Below are 25,205 nucleotides of genomic sequence, written 5' to 3' on the forward strand. Positions count from 1 at the left end.
GCATATATTTTGCTGTGCGTGTGTGTATTTTATTAATATACCCCTGGCAATCACCTCTTGTCTAATGGCATGCATAAGTGAGTGTAGCTCCTCCTGGGGTGGAAGGGTGACATGGTTCCAGCGAGCAGCCTTGTCCAGCGTCTTCCTCGCCTTCTCAAATCTCCCTCGCACGATAAGCCAACGGGGAGACTCATCCAGAATCCTGTGTGTGGCAAGAAAAGGTAAGTGATATACCTTTTTTCCCTTTAATTACGAGGAGGAAGGGGGAGACTGAGGCTGTGATGGAGGGATCGAGTGGAGAGATGTATGAGAGAGGGGTGGTGTGTGTTGGGGGAAAGTCATCCAATCGTCGAAAGACAAGATACATGCAGGAGAATTGTTTATTGCAAAAAAGGTCAAATGACAGTTTTTATTTTTTTCACTATGAGAGGAGGAAGGGAGTAGAGGAGATCAAAAATGAGATGGAGTGATGGGATGGAGAGATTAACTATATGAGAGAGATGGGGTGTGTGAGTCGCAGGAAGGGGGACCTATTGCCAGAGGACAGAGTGGATGGGGTGGAGAAATATATGATGTATGGTGCAATCAGAGATGTAGGATATAACCAGGGTTTTCAACTACCTAGTTATACAAACGTGTCTCAGTTACTTCACTATCCCCCGAAATGATGATGGTGGACTGCAGAAAAAGAACTTAAGACTGCAGTCCACCGGTTCACATTCAGCTTAGCCTGGGGTTGCAGCTACTGCTACTACTACTACCACTACTACTACTACCACTACTACTACTACTGTCTACAACACTGAAGAAAATACTTATGAAATCAGTGAATGGCAGGTCAAATTTATCAAGGAATGTAGAGTACTGAACTAGGCAGAAAATTCTAGGGAGGAAGAACCTACTCAACTACAAAGATATTTCCTGGCTAACTGGCACTGCTGTGGAAAACCACAGGAACTAAGTGTTGGTCAAAAGCTAAACCACAATTGAATCTAAAATAAAATTATGTCAAAGCTAAAGAAATGTCAAAGCTCAACTATAACTGATTGTGCAATAAAATTATTCCTCCCTGTATTCCTACCAAAACTAAACTATAACTGCCCATAATTTAGCTATACCTTTTTTTTAAATAACAGAACAGAGGTAGGAAAAATAAATGAATTAAAAAAAAAAATCCATACACAAGATAACTGGCATCCTTCATTCATAAAATATCTGTAACAGTTGGACTTGAACAGCTGCAAGTTGAAGGTTGGGGGGAAACAACTCCGGGGAAGCGAGTTCCAGAGAGATTCAGTTCGGGGAATAAAAGAATTCTGATAGGCAGAAGTTCTGCTATATGGCTGTATGACATATTAAACAAAATGGATGCCAGAGCTAAACCGAAATTGAGTCTAAAATCAAATAGAAACTAAATACGTGTCAAAGGCTAAAATTTAACTAAATCTGAAATATATTTATGCCCACCTAGACAATATACGAGTATGCCAAGAGCTAAAACCTAACTAGTTCTGAAATATGTATGCTCAGCTAAACTAAATACGTGCCAAACGCTAAACCAAGGCCGAATCTAAAGCATATTTATACCCAGACTAAATAAGTTGCCAAAAGCTTAACCGAATCAACAAAAAAAAAAAAAGGAAAAAAACTTAAAGCGTGTCAAAAGCTAATTGTTAATTGCATCTTGGACTAAATCGAGTATTGGACGATGAGACGGCGAGGAACTAAATATATGGCGAAGCCTAAACCCTAGAGGAAAACTTGACCCAAAAAAGAAAGATAAAAAACTTACAAGAGAATGGGAACGATGAGAAGGCCGGGTATGTTGACTGCCAGTTGGAGCCATCGCCAGTCCCTGATGAGGTAGGCCACTCCGCCCCAAATCATAGTGCCGATCGCCCACGGGAAAGACGCCAGCACGCCCACGATAGATCGGTACTTGGGTTCGCATACCTCAAGCGCTGTATAAAAGTACGAGGGGTTTCGATGCAGCCAGGAGCAAATATGCTGCTACACTCCTCTGCCAGCATTGTCTCCTGCCTTCCATATCTTTCATTCCTCCCCAAACAACAGAGAACATCTTTCCTTCTTCCATTCTTTCTCTGTTTCATTTTGCTCTCACTTCAAAATAATTCATGTAAAACCTTCCCTTGCCTCACACGTCAGAGAAGTGTCAACGAACTTTTGCTCATGGCTGTACGTATTGCTAAAATTGAGTGTGTGGAAGTGTAGATAACCCCTCTCATTATTATTATTATTATTAATTATATAAATTTTTTCCCATAATTTGTAAAGCACATAATGATGATGGAATATGTCTCACCTTTTTGGATCTGCAATTTGGGATCTGTAGGCTACTTGGACTTGCACATACCTCTAGTGCTATACAGAGCACTAGTTTTCAAGAAACACATTACTAAAATTTTATTAGTTGAAAAGAACATAATGATCTGAGCAAGGCTGTTAATTCAGTGTAAGTAATTTACAAGCGTGAACTGTTTAACAACTTCACTCTGATGATCTTGTGTATTTTTTTTATTAAAATGTTCAATTTCAGATAGACTCCTCGTTGTGTAGACGTTATTGGATTCTACTTGTTCTTACCTAATTGTATCTTTACAGGAATGAGTCAAGCTCGTACTGTCCCGTGTCTTAAATCATATTTATCGTACATATCCTTAAATTTGTGAATTGTTTTGGCACACACTATTTCATTCGGTAGTGCATTCCATTGATCAATTGCTCTGTTTGGGAAACTGAATTTCCTTACGTCTTTATCACCTCTCTTCTTACGCAGTTTTTTTGCAGTGTCCTCTTGCTGATGCTTCTCCATATGTTAAGTAATCATTTATGTCTATTTTCTCCTTCCCTGATATGCACTTTTATAGCATTATCATGTCACCTCTTTTCCTTCTCTCTTGTAGTGTTGGTAGATTCAGTTTATTTAGTCTTTCTTCGTAGCTTAGGTCCCTTAAGCTTGGTATCCATCTTGTAGCGGCCCTTTGAACTTTTTCAATTTGTCTATGTGCTTTTTGAGATGAGGACTCCAGACTACTGATGCATATTCCAGGGTTGGTCAAATGAATGATGTTATTATCCTTCTTAGCATGTCTTCGTTTATGTATGTGAATGCTATTCTCATATTTGCAAGCAGTGTATACATGTTCCGTACCTTCTCGCTGATCTGGTCAGCCGGAGATAGTCTGTTATTGATAATCACACCTAGGTCTTTCTCTCTTTCTGATGTGTATAGGGTTTTATTTCCTAACTCATAATCCCAATCAGGTCTTTTTCCACTTTTACCAAACTTGATTACATGACACTTGTCCACATTGAATTCCATTTGCCATGTACTACTCCATTCATCTATCTATCTATATACCTAGGCTGCTTCCCCCAAGGAAAGGGAGGTAGCCGAGACAGGACGACACACTCTCCATTTACTCATCCATTCAAACACATTCATTCACATCTTAGCCCCAAAGGGGAGAACGGACAGATCCTCACCGCACCACACCGCACAACTGTCAACTGCGCAATGCAATCAGTGACATCAGCAGCAGGGCAAGACAGCAAAACTAGTTTACCCCTGCCACATCATAACAGACCCATCCCCTTACCCGCACCTGACCTGACTAGCTGATCAGACCAAATGCGGGAGAATATCCCCTCAGGGCTGCGTCATCACTTATTCATTCACAACTTCTCTCCATTTATTTCTGTCATGCACAGCCACTCTTCCTTGCTCAACAGACATCCCTCTCGCATCCAGCGCTCTCTTCACACTGTCTATCCATCCTATTCGTGGTCTTCCTCTCAGCCTTACACCTCTCACATCAGATCTAGTTATCTTTTTTACCAATCGCTCATTATCCATTCTCTCCATATGCCCAAACCATCGCAACACCCTCTGCTCAACTCTACCAGCCATCTCCCGAACAACTCCAGTTCTCCTTCGCACTCCATCATTTCGCACCCGATCCATACGCGTCACTCCACACATACTCCTCAGACACCTCATCTCCATTACATTCAAACTTTTCCTCTCTGCTACACCCATATTCCATGTTTCAGCCCCATATAATGCAGTTGGTACCACAACACCCTCATACAGCCTTCTCTTTACATCCATTCTAAGCGAACGACATTTAAACACTTTTTTCATTCCTCCCAGCACCTTTCCTACTTCATTTATTCTAAACTTCACTTCTGCATCTATTCTTCCATCCACAGCAACATGTGACCCTAGATATTTAAAACAATCTACCTCCTCAAGCAACTCACCATTCAAAACTATATTCATCCCCCTACCATCTATCAACCTCGTACACTTGATCACTTTACTCTTATTCTCATTTACTTTCAATTTCCTCCTTTCACACACCCTTCCAAACTCCTCTACCAACTGTCTCAATCTCTCCTCTGAATCAGTCACCAGTGCAGTATCATCTGCAAACAGCAGCTGCTTCAGATTCCACTCTCCACCATCAACATTTACCAGACTCAAACCACCTAAAACTCTTGCATTCACCTCCCTTACAACACCATCCATGTAAATATTAAACAACCAAGGCGACATCACACATCCCTGTCGCAGCCCCACTTTCATGGGAAACCAATCACTCACAGCATTTCCCACTCTTACACACGCACTACTATTTACATGAAAACTTTTCACCCGTTTTAGTAACCTAGCATCAAGTCCATACAATCTTAAAACAGTCCACAAAGCCTCCCTATCAATTCTATCATACGCTTTCTCTAAATCCATAAATGCCCAAAACACATCCTTGCCTTTTGCTAAATACTTTTCACACACTTGTCTCACAGCAAACACCTGATCAACGCATCCCCTCCCTCTCCTAAAGCCACATTGCTCATCACTAATCACTCCCTCTGTACCCTCTCTAACTCTCATAATTAACACTCTACCATACACCTTACCTACAACACTCAACAGACTTATACCCCTAAAGCTAGTACATTCATACTTATCACCCTTGCCTTTATACAACGGGACCACACAAGCACTTGCCCAGTCAACTGGCACCATACCTTTCTCAAAGCACACATTAAACAATCTTACTAACCAGTCAACAATAGTCACTCCACCACCCTTCAGGCATTCCACAGCACACCCATCCATACCTGCAGCTTTCCCTGTTTTCATCTCCTTTACTGCCTTCTCCACTTCCTCCTTCGTGATCAAAGAATCATTCAACTCTCCCAACACATTTATTCCTTGCACCCATCCATCCGCCACAATCTCAGCCACCCTTTCCTCCTCTACATTTAACAATCTTCCAAAATACTCTGCCCATCTCTTCCTTACTGCATCCATCTCAATTAACATCCTTCCATCCTTTGCTTTTACTTGTTCTTCCTTCTCAGATTCTCCCTTTAGCACCCTTTTCACCTCCTTCCAAAACATTTTCTTATTCTGTTGAAAATTCTCTGTCAGCCGCCTACCCCACCTCTCATCTGCTGCTACTTTAACATCACGCACAGCCCTTCTTGCTCTATTCCTCTTTTCCTTATACCTTTCATATGACATCTCATCCTTCCTCTGCAGCCACACTTCATATGCACGTCTCTTCTCAGCCACAGCCATACTTACTTCCTCGCACCACCATTCACTTCCTTTTCTTACACCACCACCCACACGTCTCACACCACACCATTCATGAAGTTTATTTAATTCTTCTTGTAGCTCTTTACAAGAGTCTGTGTCAGTAATTCTCCTTTGTATTTTTACATATTCAGATAGCTCTCATTTCCAGTATTACTGTTTATATCATTTATATACACTAAAAACATGATTGGTGCCAGCACTGAACCCTGTGGTACTCCACTAGTCACTTCTTTCCATGATGAGTAGTTTCCTCTTAGTACTGTTCTCATTTCTCTTTTTATGAGAAAGTCTTGCATCCAACAAAACAGTTTGCCTCGAATTCCTCCTTGATGGTACAGTTTCCATAAAAGTCTTTGGTGTGGTACTGTGTCAAAAGCTTTCTTGAAATCTAAATAGATACTGTCCACCCATCCTTCCCTTTCCTGTATTGTTTTTGTTACTCTGTCATAGAAGCTCAACAGATTATTAACACATGATTTTCCTTTTCTGAAACCAAACTGTCTTTCTGTTATCATACTGTGTTCTAGATGATTTACCCAAGCTTTTCTTATAAGCTTTTCTAATACCTTGCTTACAACACTGGTCAGTGTGTGTGTGTGTGTGTGTGTGTGTGTGTGTGTGTGTGTGTGTGTGTGTGTGTGTGTGTGTGTTTTACTGTTTCAGTTCCAAAAGTCTCCTCCAAGTCTAGTAAATTTGTCTGGAGATAGAATGAAAAAAAATCAAATACGTCAAAGCAGTGAAGGGGTTATGATGACAATATACTGGTTCTATGATTTCTAACAGATAAATAACGTAATGGAGATACGGACTAACCGAGGCTATAGCCAGTCTGAAGGATGGAAGGATGGAAAAAACCGAGGATGAAACGGAAGGTGAGGATGGCCGGGAGGGAGGTGAGCCAACAGCTGGATATGGCAATGAAGAAATATGTCAGTATCCCCAGGCTTAGCGTTGTTTTCCGCCCGAACCTGTGTGTAAAGAAGACGAATAGGATAATTTTTCCTCCATACCCACAAGAAGGAGATAAAGAGAAAAAATGAAGATCATCTGCATTCTTACCTGTCCGAAACAACGTGTGCATGGGCGTACTGGATCACCACTTTTTATTTTTATTTTTTTTTGCAATATTTAAGTCTGCCAATGAAAACACAGAAACACTGCTGGACGCATGTAAATAAGTAAAGCTTCACGTGGAACTGTGAGCTAACCTGTCTGACGTGAGGCCGTTGATGGGCGCCCCGACAAAGGTGCCAAACATGTAGAGGCTGTGGTAGGTGGGGCGGATGTACTCCCTGGAGCACACCAGATCGAACTGAAGGAAAGGGGGACATAAATCACCTATAATATTAGTAGCTGCATCCTGCAACCTCAGGCTCATGTGGATGTAAAGCCAGTGGACTCCAGGCTAAGACTGCCCTTCTGCCATCTGCAATCCCCCTTTCAGGGGGTAACAAGGAAGCTGGGGTACGTTTGTATAAGCACCTATATCGGTGCTGACACCTGAAGGCGTCCCTCTCCAGCACCACAAATCCACTGTACTGTACATTATTAATACCTTATATATACAGTGTGGTCCATATATAACGCTCCTTTTCGACTCTACTGAGCAATGTCTCGTGTGTTGCAGGTACGGGTAAGTCAGCATTATTCCTGTCTACCTTGGGTCATTTATTCATATCCTTCTCCTTCTGTCACACCCACGCTCACACTAACATAATATACCGCCAATTGAGTCTTTATGAAGTGCCACTTATGGACCACTCTGTATGTACATTTTTACCCTCCATCTGATGAAGTCAGAGGAGGCTATTGTTATCACTGAGATCAACAACGATAGGTGACATGGAAATTTCGTTTCCAGGCCAGAACTCAGAAGTATTCGCCATAGTCATGAAATTTCATATATTTATGTGTCATTTTTGATCGGTAGAATGCTGAGTCTTAATTTTTTTTTTTTTATTTTTTTTTTACGAAAAAGTAAAAAAAAAAAAAAATCTTGGAGATTTCACTGTGACTTGTGCAAGAAACCTGAAAGGCCCAACGAATTTTTACCCTCCACTTGACGAAGGAGGGTATTGTTATCACTGGGATCAACAAAAATAGATAGTGTAGAGATTTTGATTCTGGGCCAGAACTTAGAAAGTATTTGCTACAGAGTCATGAATTTTCACATATTTGTCTTATAGTGAACTTGTGCCTTTTAATAGATATTTTTTATGTTAGGAAGAAGGAACCAAAGGTAGGAGCCAACAAAACGGTTCCTTCCAAGGGAAAAAAAAAATGCAAAAGAGCCAAATTCAAGATCCGTTCATTTCAAGATGCCTGGGCACACTGCATGTGAAAGACTGGAGATCATACGAAGTAATAAATACAGACAGAGGGAGACAGTTCCAGAGTTGACGTGTTGCATAAATGAAGGTCTGGGAGTAATGGTTAACTCTTGCATTAGAGAGCTGGACAGGAAAGGGATGAGTGTTTGTTGCTAGACGGGTGCTACGCGCCCGTCATAAAAGTAGAGGGATGCAAACAGACAGTTCAGAGGAGCTGTGACCATTGAAGTAGCGACAGAAAAGAGATAAAGAGGCAACAGTGCGATGAAGAGACAGAGGTTGGAGGGAGCCAGTAAGAGGAGGAGAGTTAATGAGACGAAAAGCCTTTAACTCCACCCTATTGAGCTGAGCTGTATGTGGGGAGCCTCCCCACACATGAGAGTTGTACTCTACACAGGGGCGAATAAAACCCACATAAAAAGTCAACAACTGTGCAGGGGTAAAGAAGATATGGCATCAGCTTAGCACGGCTAATCTCTTGGAAGCAGATTTTACAAGAGATACAATATGATATTTCCAAGATAAATCTCGAGTGAATGAAACATCAAGCATGTTGAAGGATGATGCAGGATTGAGATAGATAGTATTAAACATTAGTGGGTACTCCTTTGGAAGAATTTGTCTGGTTGATAGGTGTAAAACTGAGTCTGTGATGCATTAAAAACAACAAGAATAATTTTACCCCAGTCAGAGATATAAGCCAAGCAAGACATTAGGTGTACAATAGCCTCATCCCTCGTTTGTTGAAGTAACTGCTAAGATGGACATTGCGGGAACTGAATGGAAAGGTTAAGAGTGGAATCACCAACGTACGAGTGAATAGGGTTAGATCTACAGCTTATAAGATCATTGCTTAACAAAAGGAAGAGAGTCGGTGATAGGACAGAGCCCTCAGGAACACCAGTTTTGATAAATCTAGGAAAAGAACGATGGCCGTCTACAACAGCGGCTATAGAACGACCAGAAAGATGAAGGCGCAGATAGAAGGATAGAAACCGTAAGAGGGCAGTTTGGAAATTAAAGATTTATGCCAGACTCGATCGAAAGTCTTTGAGATGTCAACTGCAATGACAAGCTTTCGCCAAAATCCTGAAAGGAGGATGACCAGGAGACTGAAAGGTAGGTGAGATCACCAGTGGAGCGCCCCTGACGGAACCCATACTGACAGTCAGAAAGAACGTTGTGATAGGAAAGATGCTTTAAAATTTTTCTGTTAAGAATAGACTTGAAAACTTTTCACAGGATGATAAGTCACTTGGACGATAGTTAGAGGGTTGGGAATGGTCATCCTTCTTTGGGACTGGCTGAATGAGGCAAACTTCCAGCAAGAGGGATTGGTACAAGTTGAGAGACAAAGGCGAAAGAGTTTAACTAGGGAGGATGTAAACACAGAAGCACAATTCTTGAGGACAACAGAAAGGACTCCATCAGGCCCATATGCCTTGTTAGCACTGAGGCCAGTGATAGCAGAAAATACATCAGCTGAAGAAATTTTAATGTCAGCCATGAGGAAGTCAGAGGGGGGAAGTGATGAGGGAACAGCACTGGAATCATCTACGGTGGAATTGCAGGAGAAAGTCTGAGCAAAATGATCTGCTTTATCAATAAAAGAAATAGCTACACAGCCATCACAGTAGACAAAAGGAGGGAAGGATGATGAGGTAAAGTTGTCAGAAAGGTTTTTGGCAAGGTGCCAGAAGGAGCGGGAAGAATCCGAGTTGGAGAGTTGAGAGCATTTAGTATGGATGAAATTATTTTTGGCAGAGCAAAGAGTAGACTTAGAAGATTCTGGGCAGAAACATAAGAAAGATGTGATTCAGGGGTGGGTTGGCTCTTGTACCTTTTATAGGCCCTCTCCTTGTTGCGGACAGCATTAGAACAGGTGTAATTAAACCAAGGCTTTCTTACATTAGTCAGAGGCTATGAGAGAGGAATGTATGCTTCCATGCCCAAGAGAATAACGTCCGTAATGCGCAAGGCACACTCAGATGGCTCCCGGCCACAGAAGCAATAATCCTAGGGAAAATCAAAGAAGTACTGCCTGAGGGCCTCCCAATCCTCAGCTCCAAAGCACCACAGTTAACGTTTCTTTGGAGGGTCCACAGGCTGTACCAGAGCGATAGGACATGTTAAGGTAATAAGTTTGTAATTAGAGGACCCCAACAGAGAGAAAAGATTAACAGTGAAATCAGAAGGATCAGTTGGTAGGAAGAGGTCAAGTATGTTGGAGCTCTCTCCAAGGTGGTCAGGGATATGGGTAGGGTGCTGTACAAGCTGCTCTAGGTCATTAACGATAGAAAATATGTAGGCTTGTTCACCAGGTGGATCAGTGAATGGACAGGAGAGCCAAAGGTGGCAGTGAACATTGAAATTTCCTCAAATGGAGATTTCAGAGAAAGAACAAAGGATAGAAAGCTGCGTCTTAAGTAGTTTTTTTTTTTTATGAAAAAAAAAATGTAATTCTGAGAAATTTCAATGTGGCCTGTGCAAGGAATCTGAAGGGCCCAATGATTTTTCCATTAAAATTTTGCAACTATTAAACCTAGGAGGCAGAAATTATACATGATAAGTCATTATATAAATACCCAAATATGTATGAAGTTTCATGACTGTACCTATTACGTAACCATAAAAAATGGCTGCCAAAATGAAAAAAAGCACGAGTCATGATTTCTTCATATCTGCTCATAACTTTATTAACATGGATAAACTTCTGAAATTTTTAAGTTATAATTCCTATTTGTTATACTGAAGTGGCGGGAGGTAAGGGCAGTTATGCGCTTAGTTAGGTGTGCATGGAGATGGGCGGGGGGGTATGTGCTTCGTCAGGTGGAATGTTGCAACAGCATAGTGCTGCACATATATATATATATATATATATATATATATATATATATATATATATATATATATATATATATATATATATATATATATATATATATATATATATATATATATATATATATATATATATATATATATATATATATATATAGGTGGGGGCGCCCATCATCCACCCACTTGGTGTAGTCATACCCTGTTTTGGGGGGTAGCTCCACATTGAGTGGCAAGCCAAATGATTTCCTGTAAACCAGAAAAGCATTTACAACGTAGGGTGGTAACTTATAATCAACTAACACGTGTTCCAAACGCGACAACAAGTGGGTTGGCGAAGGGTTAGTACCCCTCACCGGAAAACAACTAACTAAAATTACGAACATGAAGCCTCAGACAAGGACTGACCAAAAGATGACAACTAAGGACCGAACAAAGGACTTGGTACGGATAGCTACATGGAATGTAAGGGGTGCGAATGATGAGGTGAAAGAGAAAGAGATTGTACAGGTGCTTGAGGGTGCGAAAGTGGATGTATCTTGATTAACTGAGACTAAATGGAGAAGTGAGAGTGTGAGAGAATGGGAGTAAGGATGTGGTATACTGTATGTGTAGGAGTAGGTGAGAATGAGACGGCAAAGGGAGGAGTGTGTATTGTTGTGAGTAACAGATGGAAGAAAAATATAAGAGAGTGTGGATCAGTTGGCTCAAGGATTGTGTGGGTAAAATTGAAAGTTGGACTACAAATGTGCGAAAGTGGATGTATCTGGATTAACTGAGACTAAATTGAGAGGTGAGAGTGTGAGAGAATGGGAGAATGGATGTGGTATACTGTATGTGCAGGAGTAGGTGAGAATGAGAGGGCAAAGGAAGGAGTGTGTATTGTTGTGAGTAACAGATGGAAGAAAAATATAAGAGAGTATGGATCAGTTGGCTCTAGGATTGTGTGGGTAAGAGTGAAAGTTGAACTACAAATGTGGGCGATTGTGTGCGTGTATGCGCCAACTCAAGATCGTGTAAGCGGAGTGAGAGAAGAGTTCTGGACAAATGTGGAAGCATGCTTGGAAAAGTTTGAAAGGAATGAAAGAGTGTTTTTTATTGCAGATATGAATGGAAAACTAGGGAATGTGAAGGTAGATGGAATAGTTGGTGAGTGGGGTGTGCCTGCAGAGATGGATGAGATTGGAAGTGCTTTAGTGGACATTTGTGCCGGGGAGGGGGGGGGAGTTGGTGATAGCTAATACCCTCTTCGGGCACAAAATGATCCACAGGTATACATGGTGATTGAATGAATAGAAGGCAATAATTGATTATGTGTGTGTAGGTGAAAGGATGAGAAGCTGTGTTAATGGATGCAAGAGTATATAGAGGTCGGGGGAGTGGACTTTTGGACCACCACTTGCTGGTGGTCAGAATCAAAGTCCAAACAAAATGGAGAAATAGAAGGGAAGGACAGGAGAAAGTATTTATTACAAGGAGGGTAGAAAAGTTACAAGAGGATGGAATAAGGGCAGAATATAAGAGGGAAGTGAAGGAGTAATTAGATAAATATAGATTGGAGCAGATGGGGGACGTGGAAGGTGTGTGTTAGATATTCACAGAAGAAATCTGTACAGCATGTGAGGTGGTGTGTGAGGTGAAGAGAAGATGAAAGGGGATGCAGGGAACAGCATGGTGGACTGAAGAGGTGAGAGAGGCTGTGGCACAGAAGAAGAAGTATACAGTGAGTGGATGAGAAACAGAGGCATTGAAGAAGTTGAGAGACGGAAGAGAGAGTTATATGTAGAAAGGAAGGGAGAGGTGGAGAGTTTAGTGAGAGTAAGAAGAGAGTGGATGAGGAATTTGGAAGGAATTTGAGTGTAAAGTGGAGGGAATGTAAGAAGATGTTTTGGAAAGAGGTAAAGAGTTAGACAGGGTGAACTGACACCTCTGCGATCCAGACTTTTAAGTGGTCAAAAGGGGCAGAAATTAAATCACTAGTGATGACCACTGTGTGCTGGAATGGTGGGGAACTCAGGTTGACGAAGACTCTCTCCCACGACCGGTCTCTTCGGTTGCGTTTATTACTTTTCAGGTGGTCAAGTTAAGAGTGTTAGCATGCCAAAATGATGGGATCAGTCTCCAACTCGGCTAACCCAAGCCCAACTTTCGCGATTTCCCCCAAATGCTTCTAAGGTTACACATTAACAAACTACTATGTAAGCTCTATACCACTAGTTCTCAAGGATTATATAAACAGTAAAGTTCGAGTGGAAGTATGTATTAACAAACCTCCCCAAAAGGGCAGAAATCTTCCCATCTACAAGCCTTGCAGAATAATCCTGAATCAGTTGGTACGTTACTCAACGTCATATGGCCCTAACATCAAAATCCAAAAAACTTTGCTCCTTTGTCCCAAGTTCAGTGCAATGTGGCGCTCCATAATAGTCCTTCTCAGCCCACAGTTCACTGGTCCAGTCTTCTAATATTCTTGTCTTCCACACTGGACCTTGGCCTCCACACCGGGACTCTGACTCACTCACTGAGACTGACTCCCACACTTAGACCCGCTAGAAATTAATATGTATAATGAATAACTACTCTCCCTAATGCAAGTAATCCACATGATCAAGAAATTCTCATAATAAAGAAACATGAGTTACAACACTCGGCATTTCAGTTAGAAACGGAATAACACATGGCACCACAGACACATAGGTCTGCTCAAAATAATACTTATTGTAGGGAAACTCTAACCATGAAAAACATCACTGCATCGAAATCATTGTGCCTCACAAAGTAACTACGTGAACATTAACTCACAACACAGCCCTAAAAAGTATTGAATTGCAAATCATCCCAACACGTATTAATAAACAATTTACAGTTCCAGGGTACCTGATATTTTGCCCACAAAAATCTCACATTCATCTGAGGCTCAGACAGAACTCTGCAGCTAGTATTTTCGTATTCCAGTTACACACTAAATAATAATATAAAGTACAGTACACAAATATATGGGAAATACCTCACTATCCAGCTCAAGAGATACAAGGAAGGTGAGCGGGAACACAGGCTCGCTTCTCCAAAGGCTAGTGGCGTCACCTCGCGTGATTGTTATACACTTCTGAATTCCTTGGGGGGGGGGGAGGAGGATAACGACAGTACCGACCATCTCCCACGTTTCACGGCCGGTGAGCGAGTGATCAGTGAAACACGTCTGTCTTGCGTGGTGGGAAGGGGGAGGGGGGGGATGATGGCTTACACAATATAAAATTTTCGTTATTAGAGACTCGTGATAGACTTGTGATGCCTTTTCCCCGACAATCGATTATCCTAAAAAAATTACATTCCGTAGTTACAATAATTATTTTACAACAATCTCTATACACTTGCATCGAAAAAAAGAAGAATCATCGTGCCTTACATCCCTTTGCGCATGCGTACCTTATGCTGGATTACGTGACCACAGGCACATAGTCACTCGAGTTTTTATATTATAAAGAGACTTAATACTAGTAAATTACAGTAGGAAAAAAAATGACTTAGCTACTAGGTAACTTAATCTACGTTCTGATCACGTTCGCATGGAAACAGCTATACCTCGGCCCTGCTCTCTCACTTAACCGAACTTTTGGTCGTAAAATAAACTACATACAACTCATTATCACTTCTGGGCACTACAAGGATGCCAAAGAAGTTAACTGGGGAGTGAAGGATAAAAATGGTAGATTACTAGTGGAGAAGGGAGACAAAGTGGGCAGATGGAGAGAGCACTTCAATAATTGTTGTATAGAGAATGAAAGTAATGCAAGTATTTGCGGCTGGGGAATGGCTGGGAGAAGGAGGGATGTGAGAAGAGAGAAAGAAATCAGTAGGATGGAAGTTGTGGAAGCAATGAAGAAAGTTAAAATGGGGAAAGCCCCAGGAACTGATGGAGTGTGTGGTGAAATACTGAAGCATGGGGGAGAGATAGTAGTAGAATGGATGTGAAAGATGTGCAGATTGGCCTGGGAGGAAGGTAGAGTCCCGGGGGATTGGAAGTCAGGTATAATTGTTCCCCTGTACAATGGAAAGGGGGAAAAAGAAGTGTGTGGTAATCATAGGGGCATTTGCCTTCTTAATGTAAAAGGAAACGCGTATGATACGATACTTACTGACAGAGTTAGGGAAATAACAGAGGAATTAGTTGGAGAACAAGAGGGAGGTTTAGGAAGGGAAGGGGTTGTGTAGAGCAGATATTCATTTTAAGATCTTTAGTGGAAAAGTTTCTAGAGAAGGGAAAGGAGTTGTGTGCAGCCTTCATGGATCTGGAGAAAGCATATGACAGGGTGGATAGACAAGGATTGTGGAAAGTATTAAGAATATATGGAGTAGATGGGAAGTTGTTGAATGCTGTGAAGAGTATGTATGAGGGTGCAAAGCTGCAGTGCATATGGATGGTGAACTGAGTGATTTTTTATATTTGAAGGCTGGATTCAAACAAGGATGTGTCATGTCTCCATGGTTGTTCAATCTACAGTATATGGATGGGGTTATAAAAGAGATAAAGGCAGGGCAGTGGAAGTTGGACTGGTCCTAGTGAGAGAGGGCAGTGTTTGGAAACTCCCTGTGCTGTTGTTTGCAGATGATACTGTGTTGTTAACTGAAGAAGAAGGGGAACTGCAAGGCTTGGTGGATGAGTTTGGGAGAGTGTGTAAGAAACGGAATCTAAAGGTGAATGTAGGAAAGAGTAAAGTTATGGTCTTCGAGAGAAGTGAAGCTAGTGAATGTACAGTGAGACTGGATGATGAGGAAATGGAGAATGTGAGTAAGTTTAAGTACTTGGGTAGTGTGATGAGTAAGGATGGAAGTTTAGAGGGTGAAGTCCTTAAAAGGGTGCAGCAGGGAAGAAAGGTTGCTGGTTCCTTGAAAGCAGTAATAAGAAACAGGGAAGTGAGCATGGAAGTAAAAAAGCTACTACCTGACGGTATTGTGATACCAACTCTAACGTATGGAAGTGATGCTTGGACCTTGCTGGAGGGACAGAAGTCAAGAGTAAGGGCAGTGAAAATGAGTTATTTGAGTGGAGCATGTGGAGTCACATGGAGAGACAAGCTGACAAATGAGGAAGTGAAGGAGCGATGTGGTGTGGATGTGGATGTGATAGGAAGCGTTAGAAGAAACACATTAATGTGGTTTGGCCATGTGGAGAGGATGGAGAGTGAGAGACTGATGAGGAGAGTGTATCTGAGGTGGAGGGGGGAAGAGGGAGGGGAAGGCCAAGGAAGAGATGGAGGGATGGAGTGGAGAGGTATATGAAAGTGGGGGGTATGAGCTGGGAGCACGGCAGTGAAATGGCGGGGAACAGAGCAACATGGAGCCAATTTGTGTCGACCCCTTACGGGATCAAGGCTTCAGGCAGTATATATATATATATATATATAGATAGATAGATAGATAGATAGATAGATGGATCTATATCTATCTATATCTATCTATATCTATATCTATATCTATCTATCTATCTATCTATATATATATATATCTATATCTATATATTTATATATCTATATATCTATATATATATATATATATATATATATATATATATATATATATATATATATATATATATATATATATATATATATATATATATATATATATATATATATATATATATATATATATATATATATCTATATATATATATCTATATATATATATATATATATCTATATCTATATATATCTATCTAAATATATATATATATATATATATACACACACACATATATGCACATGCAGCACTGTTAATACATAAATTCAGAGACATTTCCAAGAAAAGTATCTGGAAGTAGCTAATAGTGAAACATTATGCGTTATCCTTTAGAGCAGTATGCATCTGTCATATTAATATTTATTATGTATATCAGGTACAAAAGATCACAGAAGATTTCACCTCTGCTGCTGCTAACTTACCTTTGCTGGCTAATATTCCTTAAGTTGAGGAAGGATTGGTATGTTTTTCTGCCCATAGGTGATTCTCTAGTACGATGAATCAAGGGAACCAAGGAGAAAGTAATGGGCACTCCTCATGTATAAAGCAGACATAGTGGAACCGTAGAACAGTGAATGAACTCTGTCCTTGACTGTACTACAGTAACAAGTTGCAAATGAAATAAATATTGTCAAGGTCTGTCATATATTTATACGCATGCATTAGTACAAGGAAGAAAACTCTCGGCTACTGAATCACAAAAACTATATGCAGTATACACGGAGATTATCCTGGACCTGTTTCATGTGTAATGCAGAAGAGTGTGTAGTACCTGGGACGTGAGGGTGAGGGTGTAGGTGGAGTTGTCATATATCCAGTCACTGCAGGCCTTCTCCTCAAACCCGCCTCCTTCAGTGTCATTCGTGTAGTAGCGGCAGTTGTTTCTGAAATGGCAGAGTTGCATTTAGGCTATCTGTACTGCCATAAGCTTTTGTAGAATTTATCAAGAAGTATTTATCAAGGTATTTACGAGATGCAGAGGGTGCTTGTTTGTCTGGTGGAGGAAGGAGAAAAAGTGGGATTGGTAATAAATTGTGGAAAGACTGAAATTATTAATATAAACGTGGAGAACCAAATCGATTGTGTAATTGGGAATAATGTGGTGAAGAATGTAGAAAACTTTAAATATCTGGGAACGATTGTATCATCTAATGGATCATTAAACAATGAAATTGAGGAGAGGATTACACAGGCTTGGCGAGCTTTTGGAATGTTGAAATCTGTTTGGAATAATAATATGCTTTCGGTACATACTAAAGTGAAAATTTACAAGGCCATGGTTAGACCAATTTTAATTTACGGGCATGAGTCATGGTACAGTACAATTGCAACAGATCAGAAAGTATTATGATCTGAGAATAAAATACTGAGAAGGATTCTTGGGGTAAAGTGGCAAGACAGAGTTACAAATGCAAGAGTAAGAGATATTACGAGAGTGGAACCAGTTAATGAATATGTGAGACTGTCTCGCTGGAAGTGGTTGGGACACATATACAGAAAAGAAGGTAGTTTAATACAGGATGTGCCAGAGTGGACTGCTAGAGGAAGAAGAGGTAGAGGTAGGCCGAGGGAAATCTGGTTGAGGACAATGAAAAAAGAAGCTGGAGATGAGTGTTGGTGCGACCTGAAGGAGATGGCAAGAGACAAATATTGGTGGAGAGAGTTCATTGAGGCCCTATGCATCCCGTGGGGTGCCACAGGAAGTGATTGATTGATTGATTGATTTATCAAGGTGAACCAAAGGGCTATACAACCTTCATTCACCATGGAAGAAGTTAGATAGTCCCTAAATAAGCCAACTACAACCTTCAGTATTTCAGCAGCGACAAGAGATAGGTAAAGGGTTCACAGAGGACTATCGCTTATTTGATCCCTTAAATACGACGACTTTTTTCTTTTTCTTTTTGGTTGCTCTTCTTTTTCTGAGACATACCATCAACACTCAAGCTATTATTGCAGAATTCTAGATGTTGTGAAGTACTCTCATGTTTGTATACATTACGAGAAATAGCCATAAATCCCCTTCTTGCCCAAATCCCTTAATGGGAGAAACAGACGAAAGGGGGGCATTAGAAAAAAATATATTCCAATTACTACAGTGACGCTTCATTAAGGTAATTCTAAGCTTCATGTCGATTATATTCAGCTGTGGAGTGGCTTGTGAAAACATACAACCACCATTAATCCCACCAAGACTAATGTGTTCTCTGAAGCGATACAGAATTTCCTAGTAGCTGCAGATATTCAAAAAAAGTCATCGGCATGAAGGAATCAAAAGTTGAAAACAAAGGAAATGTTATTCGATTTTGAGAGGAACAAGAAAGTGAAATGTTAGAGACAGAGAAAAGAAACTGGGGGGGGAGGGGGAGGCTGAGAAATGTTTGGAACAGAATGTCAGGGAAATATATACCAAGAAAATACGTTGATGACAGAGAATGATATATTGACATAATCGGAAGAGAAAGACGAGGATGTATAAAAGAAGGAAAACAAGATGCAGGAAAAATGGACAGAGATATCGTACACTGTACATGTACGATAAGCTTCAAGGGGAGAGAGAGAGAGAGAGAGAGAGAGAGAGAGAGAGAGCAATATGGGTATCAAAGGTATAAAAGTAAATCTTAAAAAAAAAAAAAAAAAATAGGGAAGGTAGAGGACAGCCTTAAGAGATCGAGGGGTGTCTGTGGGAACAAGGAGGTAGACTTTTTAAAGCCTTATACAGCGCGATCTGTATTAATAATTCACACGTTTGCACTCGCCTTCACAAAACAGAAAACACACAAGAATTTTTATTGTTGGCAGGTCAACGGTGAATGAGTTACTGTACATACATCGGAGTGGAAATGATGTAAGTGATGTATATATGTATGTATGTATGTATGTAACCTAGGGATCTCTTAGCTGAATGGTTACATGAAATCATAAAGTGGGTACACAGATTTTTAGAAAAGGACTTAATCGAGATTCAGCTGTATAATGTGTAGCTTTAGGTTAGTCTTTGGGATTTTCATACTATAGTCAAGTGACACACGAAGCTGGCCGCCAATACACACCTTCAAAGTATGAAACTATTTAATGAGCCAGCTTACTAGAGCATTATTTTTTGCGAATGGTATGACTATATTTTCATGATAAGTTCGCTTACAATATTTATAAAGCATCCCTGACTTCCCAGCAACTTCATCAACTCTTCCTATCTGCATATACAGTATAACTATCCTTCATGTTAGACCCTGTGACCGGAGAGGGGTGGAGGTGTGGGTGGGGTGGAGTGAAGGTCAGGGTTGGGTTGAGCTGAGGTAGGGTGGAATGGGAACTGGGTAAGGCGGAGTGGGGATGGGGGTGGGGATGGGGGTGGGGATGGTGTTGGGGAAGGTGTAGGGTGAAGTGGGGATGGGGGTGGGGATGGAGTTGGGGTAGGTGTCGGGTGAAGTGGGGATGGGGGTGGGGATGGAGTTGGGGTAGGTGTAGGGTGAAGTGGGGATGGGGTGGGGAAGGAGTTGGGGAAGGTGTAGGGTGAAGTGGGGATGGGGTAGAGTAGATTGGAATTTGAGGTGGTGTGGAGTGGGGGATGGGGATGCAGTGGGAGTGAGTGATGGGATGGCAGTGGGAATGGGGAAGGGGGTGCAGTGGAAATGGGGAATGGGGTGCAGTGGAAGTGGGGAAGGGGGAAGGGATGTTAAATAAAGCCGAGGCAGAGGTCAAATAAGGTAACGTTAGGATCCCGTAACCCATATCGGGGAGGAGTTAACCCTTTGGATCCAGGAACATCTTGCTTAGTTCTTCTTACTATTTCCACCCGACCTTACGGGAGACTTTTCGACTGGAACCGTTAGATACAGCCTTCATTAGCCCCTTCACTGCTAGATGTCTCCCCTTCATTAAAGATTATTATCTAGTGGTAGGAATAATGATGGAAATAATACAACAACGAAGTGAAAGGGTTAATCTAAGTATCTCTGTCTTATCTCTTACATCACTAGGATAAAATATGCATTTCTCTGTCTGTCCCTACCTCTATTATCCTATCGTCGTATCTGTAAGCTAAAATTTTCATTCCTTTGTCTATCCGTCCTATTATTAACCTACTTGTGTCTTATCTGTGAGGAATCTATGGAGAAATACCCTTCCATTGTCTGTCTCTCCCTTTTTACCGCATCTGTGTCTTATCTGTCACATATGTAGGTTCAAATACCTATTCCGCTTCTATTCCCCGGTGTTTGTAGTAGGCTGTAGTTCAGGTGTGTATCTTATGTCTACATATCTATCTTTTTTTTTTATGCAAGAAAGAAGGAACCAAAGGCCAAGAGCCCGCAACCGTTCCTTCGAAGAAAAAACAAAAACAATACAACAGAGAACCAAATTCAAGATCCGTTCATATGGAGATGCCTGGACACACTGCGTTTTACAGACTGGAGATCATAGGAAGTAGGAAATACAAACAGAGGGAGACAGTTCCAGAGTTAACCTGTTGCATAAATGAAGGACTGGGAGTAACGGTTAACTCATGCATTAGAGAGCTGCACAGGAAAGGGATGAGAGTTTGCTGCTAGACGGGTGCTACCCACCCGTCGTAGAGATTGAGGGATGCAAGCAGACAGTTCAGAGGAGCAGCGACCCTTGAAGTAGCGATAGAAAAGAGATAAAGATGCAACAGTGTGACGAAGAGACAGAGGTTGGAGGGAGCCAGTAAGAGGAGGAGAGTTGGTGAGATGAATAGCCTTTGACTCCACCCTATGGAGAAGAGCTGTATGTGGGAAGCCTCCCCACACATGAGAGTTGTACTCTAAACAGGGGCGAATAAAACCCGTGTATAAAGTCAACAATTGTGCAGAGGTAAAGAAGGTACGGAGTCGGCTTAGCATACCTGATCTCTTGGGAGCAGATTTTACAAGAGATGCAATATGATTTTTCCAAGATAAGTCCCGAGTGAATGAAACCCCAAGTATGTTGAAGGATGATGCACGATTGATCTGGATATTATAAACATTAGAGGGTACTCCTGTGGAAGCTTGTGTCGGGTTGATAGTGTAAAAACTGAGTTTTTGATGCATTAAAAACAACAAGAATATTTTTACCCCAGTCAGAGATACGAGCCAAGTCAGACATTAGGTGTGCCATAGCCTCATCCTTTGTTTGTTGAAGTAATTGCTGAGATGGACGTTGTGGGAACCGAATGGAAAGGTGAAGGGAGGAATCATCAGAGTATGAGTGGATAGGGTTAGATGTACAGCTTAGAAGGTCATTCATGAATAAAAGGAAGAGAGTTGATGATAGGACACAGCCCTGAGGAACACCACTGTTGATACAGTAGATGTAGATGAAGAACGATGGCCGTCTACAAAAGCAGCTATAGAACGACTAGAAGGGAAGCTAGAGATGAAGGCACAGATAGAAGGATAGAAACCGTAAGAGGGCAGTTTGGATATTAAAGATTTATGCCAGACTCGATTGAAAGCCTTTTGAGATGTCAAGTGCAATGGAAAAGCTTTCGCCAAAGTCCCGAAAGGAGGATGACCAGGAGTCTGAGAGGTAGGTGAGAAGATCGCCAGTGGAGAGTCCCTGACGGAACCCATACTGACGATCAGAAAGAAGGTTGTGATAGGAAAGATGCTTTAAATTTTTTCTGTTAAGAATTGACTCGACAGCTTTTGAGACACAGGATGTTAAAGCAATTGGACGATGGTTAGAGGGTTGGGAATGGTCACCCTTCTTTGGGACTGGCTGAATGAGAGCAAACTTCCAGCAAGAAGAAAAGGTACAAGTTGATAGACAGAGGCTAAAGAGTTTACCTAGGCAGGGTGTAAGCACTGAAGAACAGTTCTTGAGGACAACAGGAGGGACTCCATTAGCTCATATGCTTTGTTAGCATTGAGGCCAGTGATAGCAAAAAATACATCAGCAGAAGGAATTTTAATGTCAGCCATAAGGATGTCTGAGGGGAGAAGTGATGGAGGAACACCACCGGAATCGTCTAACACATCTATTGACCTATTCACCTATCTATCTATCTATTTATAGGCTTGTCTATCCATTTATCTTTTTATCCATCTCTCTTGCATGAACATAGGTACACGGTGGTAATAATGGTGCCAGTGGTGTTGAAAGTGGTTCTGGTGACCCTGTATCCTCATTCTTATCTACCTGTCGACCTATCTATTGCTTAACTATCTACTTGTCTATGTACTCATGCCTGGAAAATTCAGTGTATGTATGTGTGTAAGTGGTGGTAATGTTTGTGCCGGAAAGGATGACGGTAGTAAAGGTGAGTGCGTATCCTTTATTTTCGTTATCAAACAGTCAATCTATCCTTCTATCTATCTAACTATCAGTCTTATCTACTCATGCCTGGGAGTACATACACGGTGGTGGTATTGCTGTCGATGGGGTTAAAGGTGGTAGAGGTGAGTGTGTATCCATTATCGGGCGGTACGCAGGTGTGGTTGAGGGCAGGGGCTACGAAGGGCATGGACAGGACATTGGAGACGAGGATCATGTGCCCTGGGAGTAAAGACCATGGATAATATGTAAATAATTAGGGAATGCATGGATAAATAAGGTAAAAAATAGGGCAAATAACGATGTGATAAATAGGTATAGTTAAGAGCAAGTGCTAGGAACATCATTTGTTTGATCCTTTGGAGTAGGTGTAATATATATATATATATATATATATATATATACAGAGAGAGAGAGAGAAATGTTAACCCCTTCGCCCGCGTTGATGCGTTCGTCGTCATATGGGTGTGGCTGCAGCTACACTCGTTGATGCATTTGTCACCATTTAAGCATAAAAACCTTCATCAGAGAAAATGTTTTCGGCCGATCGGCATCATTTCTGGAAGCGTCATAATTTCCATGTTGCTCATCAAAAGGAAGGAGTTAGCAACTGTGGGGCCTGAGATGCGTGGCAGCCTGGACAGGTTGATTAGTTCCACACCGGCTTTTGAGGAAGAAGGTAGCAAGCGGCGGGCCCTTTATATCGTACTCTATTTACCCCCATCCTAGGTACACGTCATAGTCCACTATACCAATAGTGTTTGTGTTTACTTTTTGGGCACTATTGTGATTAAATTTGGTGTTTGCAATAGGGAATTAGGTTTTTGTGAATCATTCCTGGCCGTTATCAGCCGTTGGCCCAATGAAGATTGTGCTAGGCTGTTTCGGCTGTATGGATTCCTCAATTGGTCACTATTATATCAGCTTGGAACCCCACAGCTGATCACCAATTTATATATCAACTTAGACATGACCTCTCTATTCCAAGCAAGGTTATAATATTGTGCCTGGTCGAAGTCACTTCCGGCTGACACACTCCACCAAAACGTCTTCACACACACACTGGAGATGGTGGGAATTGGTGTAGAATCCTGTTGAAGGAATTTAGAGGTAGTGTGCAGGTGAACTGAAACTAAGCAGATTACCCTAAATCTCTGTTTATTGGCCACAGAAAGATACAACTGCAACACAGAGAGCTCAGAGTTAATACGTCCCTCTCGTTCTAATGATAAGTGCGTTCTGCTGTTAGCTGGCCGGCGTCCCCTCTGGGTGTGGCGCTGAGGTCAACATATTCAGAGGTGCCAAACCCCACAGACAACTGGGATTTATACATGAATACAAGCCTCATAACTCTACCATGTACATTATACACCTCAATAAAGTAGTATTGATTACATTCAAGTATACCAACAAGGTAAATATTTTCTCCAAGACTTTAAACATATATACAGTTTATATTTCTCTATTGCCTTCCCTTTACTCTAGTGTTTATGTTAGAAAATGCTGGGCTTTGCAAGTCCTGATCGCTCATCCTTCCCATGCCACACTTTACAGAGAAATGGTGTTTGGTTGTTTATCATTCACACTATATTGCACATTGTTAATTATGAATGAACAACTTTGTATGTAATATGTAACAATAGTGTGGAATTACAACTCGTCATGGGAAACGATGTTGGCACCAGAACAAGGCCTGCCCTGTTTTTTGCCGTGTCCCAACAATTACACTGCTTCTACCCTGCACCAAATGTAAGTATTCAACCATTGAACAATAGTGACAGTGAATCAAGTGAATACAATGTGCAATAGCTAGTGAGCAAGGACGTGGTGAAATGTTTAGGAGGGGGAGGCAGGAAACCGCCTTATGACATGGTGTTGACTTGAACGGAATATTTGCCAAGATGTTGATGAAGTCCTTGTTTTATGCTGATATATGGTGGATAGTGATATTGTGCAATAGATAGCAGTATTGCGAAACCGGTGTACGTAATAAAATATTGGCTAGGGCATGAGTCACGTATGCCTTACAGCCACAGCACACCATTGTCAGGATTGGAAAAACAGAGGAGGTTTATAAGGATATTTGATTATACCATATTGTTATATTTATTCCATATGCTTTTTTGTGTGAAATAAAGCATGACTGTCATAGTGATATGTTTATCGTATGCTTGTGTGGATGAATGTAAACAATGCACCACCTGCTCATCAGAAGATATCGTCTGTGATATTTAGGTATCGAAATGTGACATACAGAGCACGATCATGTACTTTTGTGGTGAAATATACCGTATTTCTCATAAACTGATGGATTTGGTTGTGTGTATTGTGAAATAAAAGCGTAAACACTGCTGCATCTTCTGGTAAGGGAAACATCATCTGCTACACCTTAGCGCACAGGTAAGGGCCACATAATCGACCTACAGAAGATGTCCATGTACTTGTAGTGATGAAGTATACTGTATAACTCATATATTGATCGTTTTGGTTTTGTTTTATGTGAGAATGACGTGAAAGACTGAACCACGTGCTTGTAAGAAAGAGTGCGTGTCGTACACCTGAGTTAGCACAAATGTAGCGAAATTCAACGTGAGATACGTAATTTT

At 41.2% G+C, this 25,205-nt stretch overlaps 1 protein-coding gene across 1 annotated transcript in view; it reads right to left on the reverse strand.

Annotated features, from left to right (window-relative positions):
• Positions 1-25,205, reverse strand: part of LOC145408657 (organic anion transporter 3-like) — a 41,777-nt gene that overhangs the window by 11,339 nt on the left and 5,233 nt on the right. The window contains exons 2-7 of the mRNA XM_080279339.1: positions 22,683-22,821; positions 17,093-17,204; positions 6,841-6,944; positions 6,446-6,600; positions 1,793-1,961; positions 42-202 (exon numbers count right to left, since the gene is read on the reverse strand). Coding sequence (XP_080135465.1) covers positions 42-202; positions 1,793-1,961; positions 6,446-6,600; positions 6,841-6,944; positions 17,093-17,204; positions 22,683-22,821 — 840 coding nt within the window. The remainder of the gene's footprint in view (positions 1-41; positions 203-1,792; positions 1,962-6,445; positions 6,601-6,840; positions 6,945-17,092; positions 17,205-22,682; positions 22,822-25,205) is intronic.

The sequence above is a fragment of the Coenobita brevimanus genome, chromosome 78, assembly GCF_032717465.1.
Source record: "Coenobita brevimanus isolate Jiangsu-jjx chromosome 78, ASM3271746v2, whole genome shotgun sequence".
In the NCBI taxonomy this organism is placed as follows: Eukaryota; Metazoa; Arthropoda; class Malacostraca; order Decapoda; family Coenobitidae; genus Coenobita; species Coenobita brevimanus.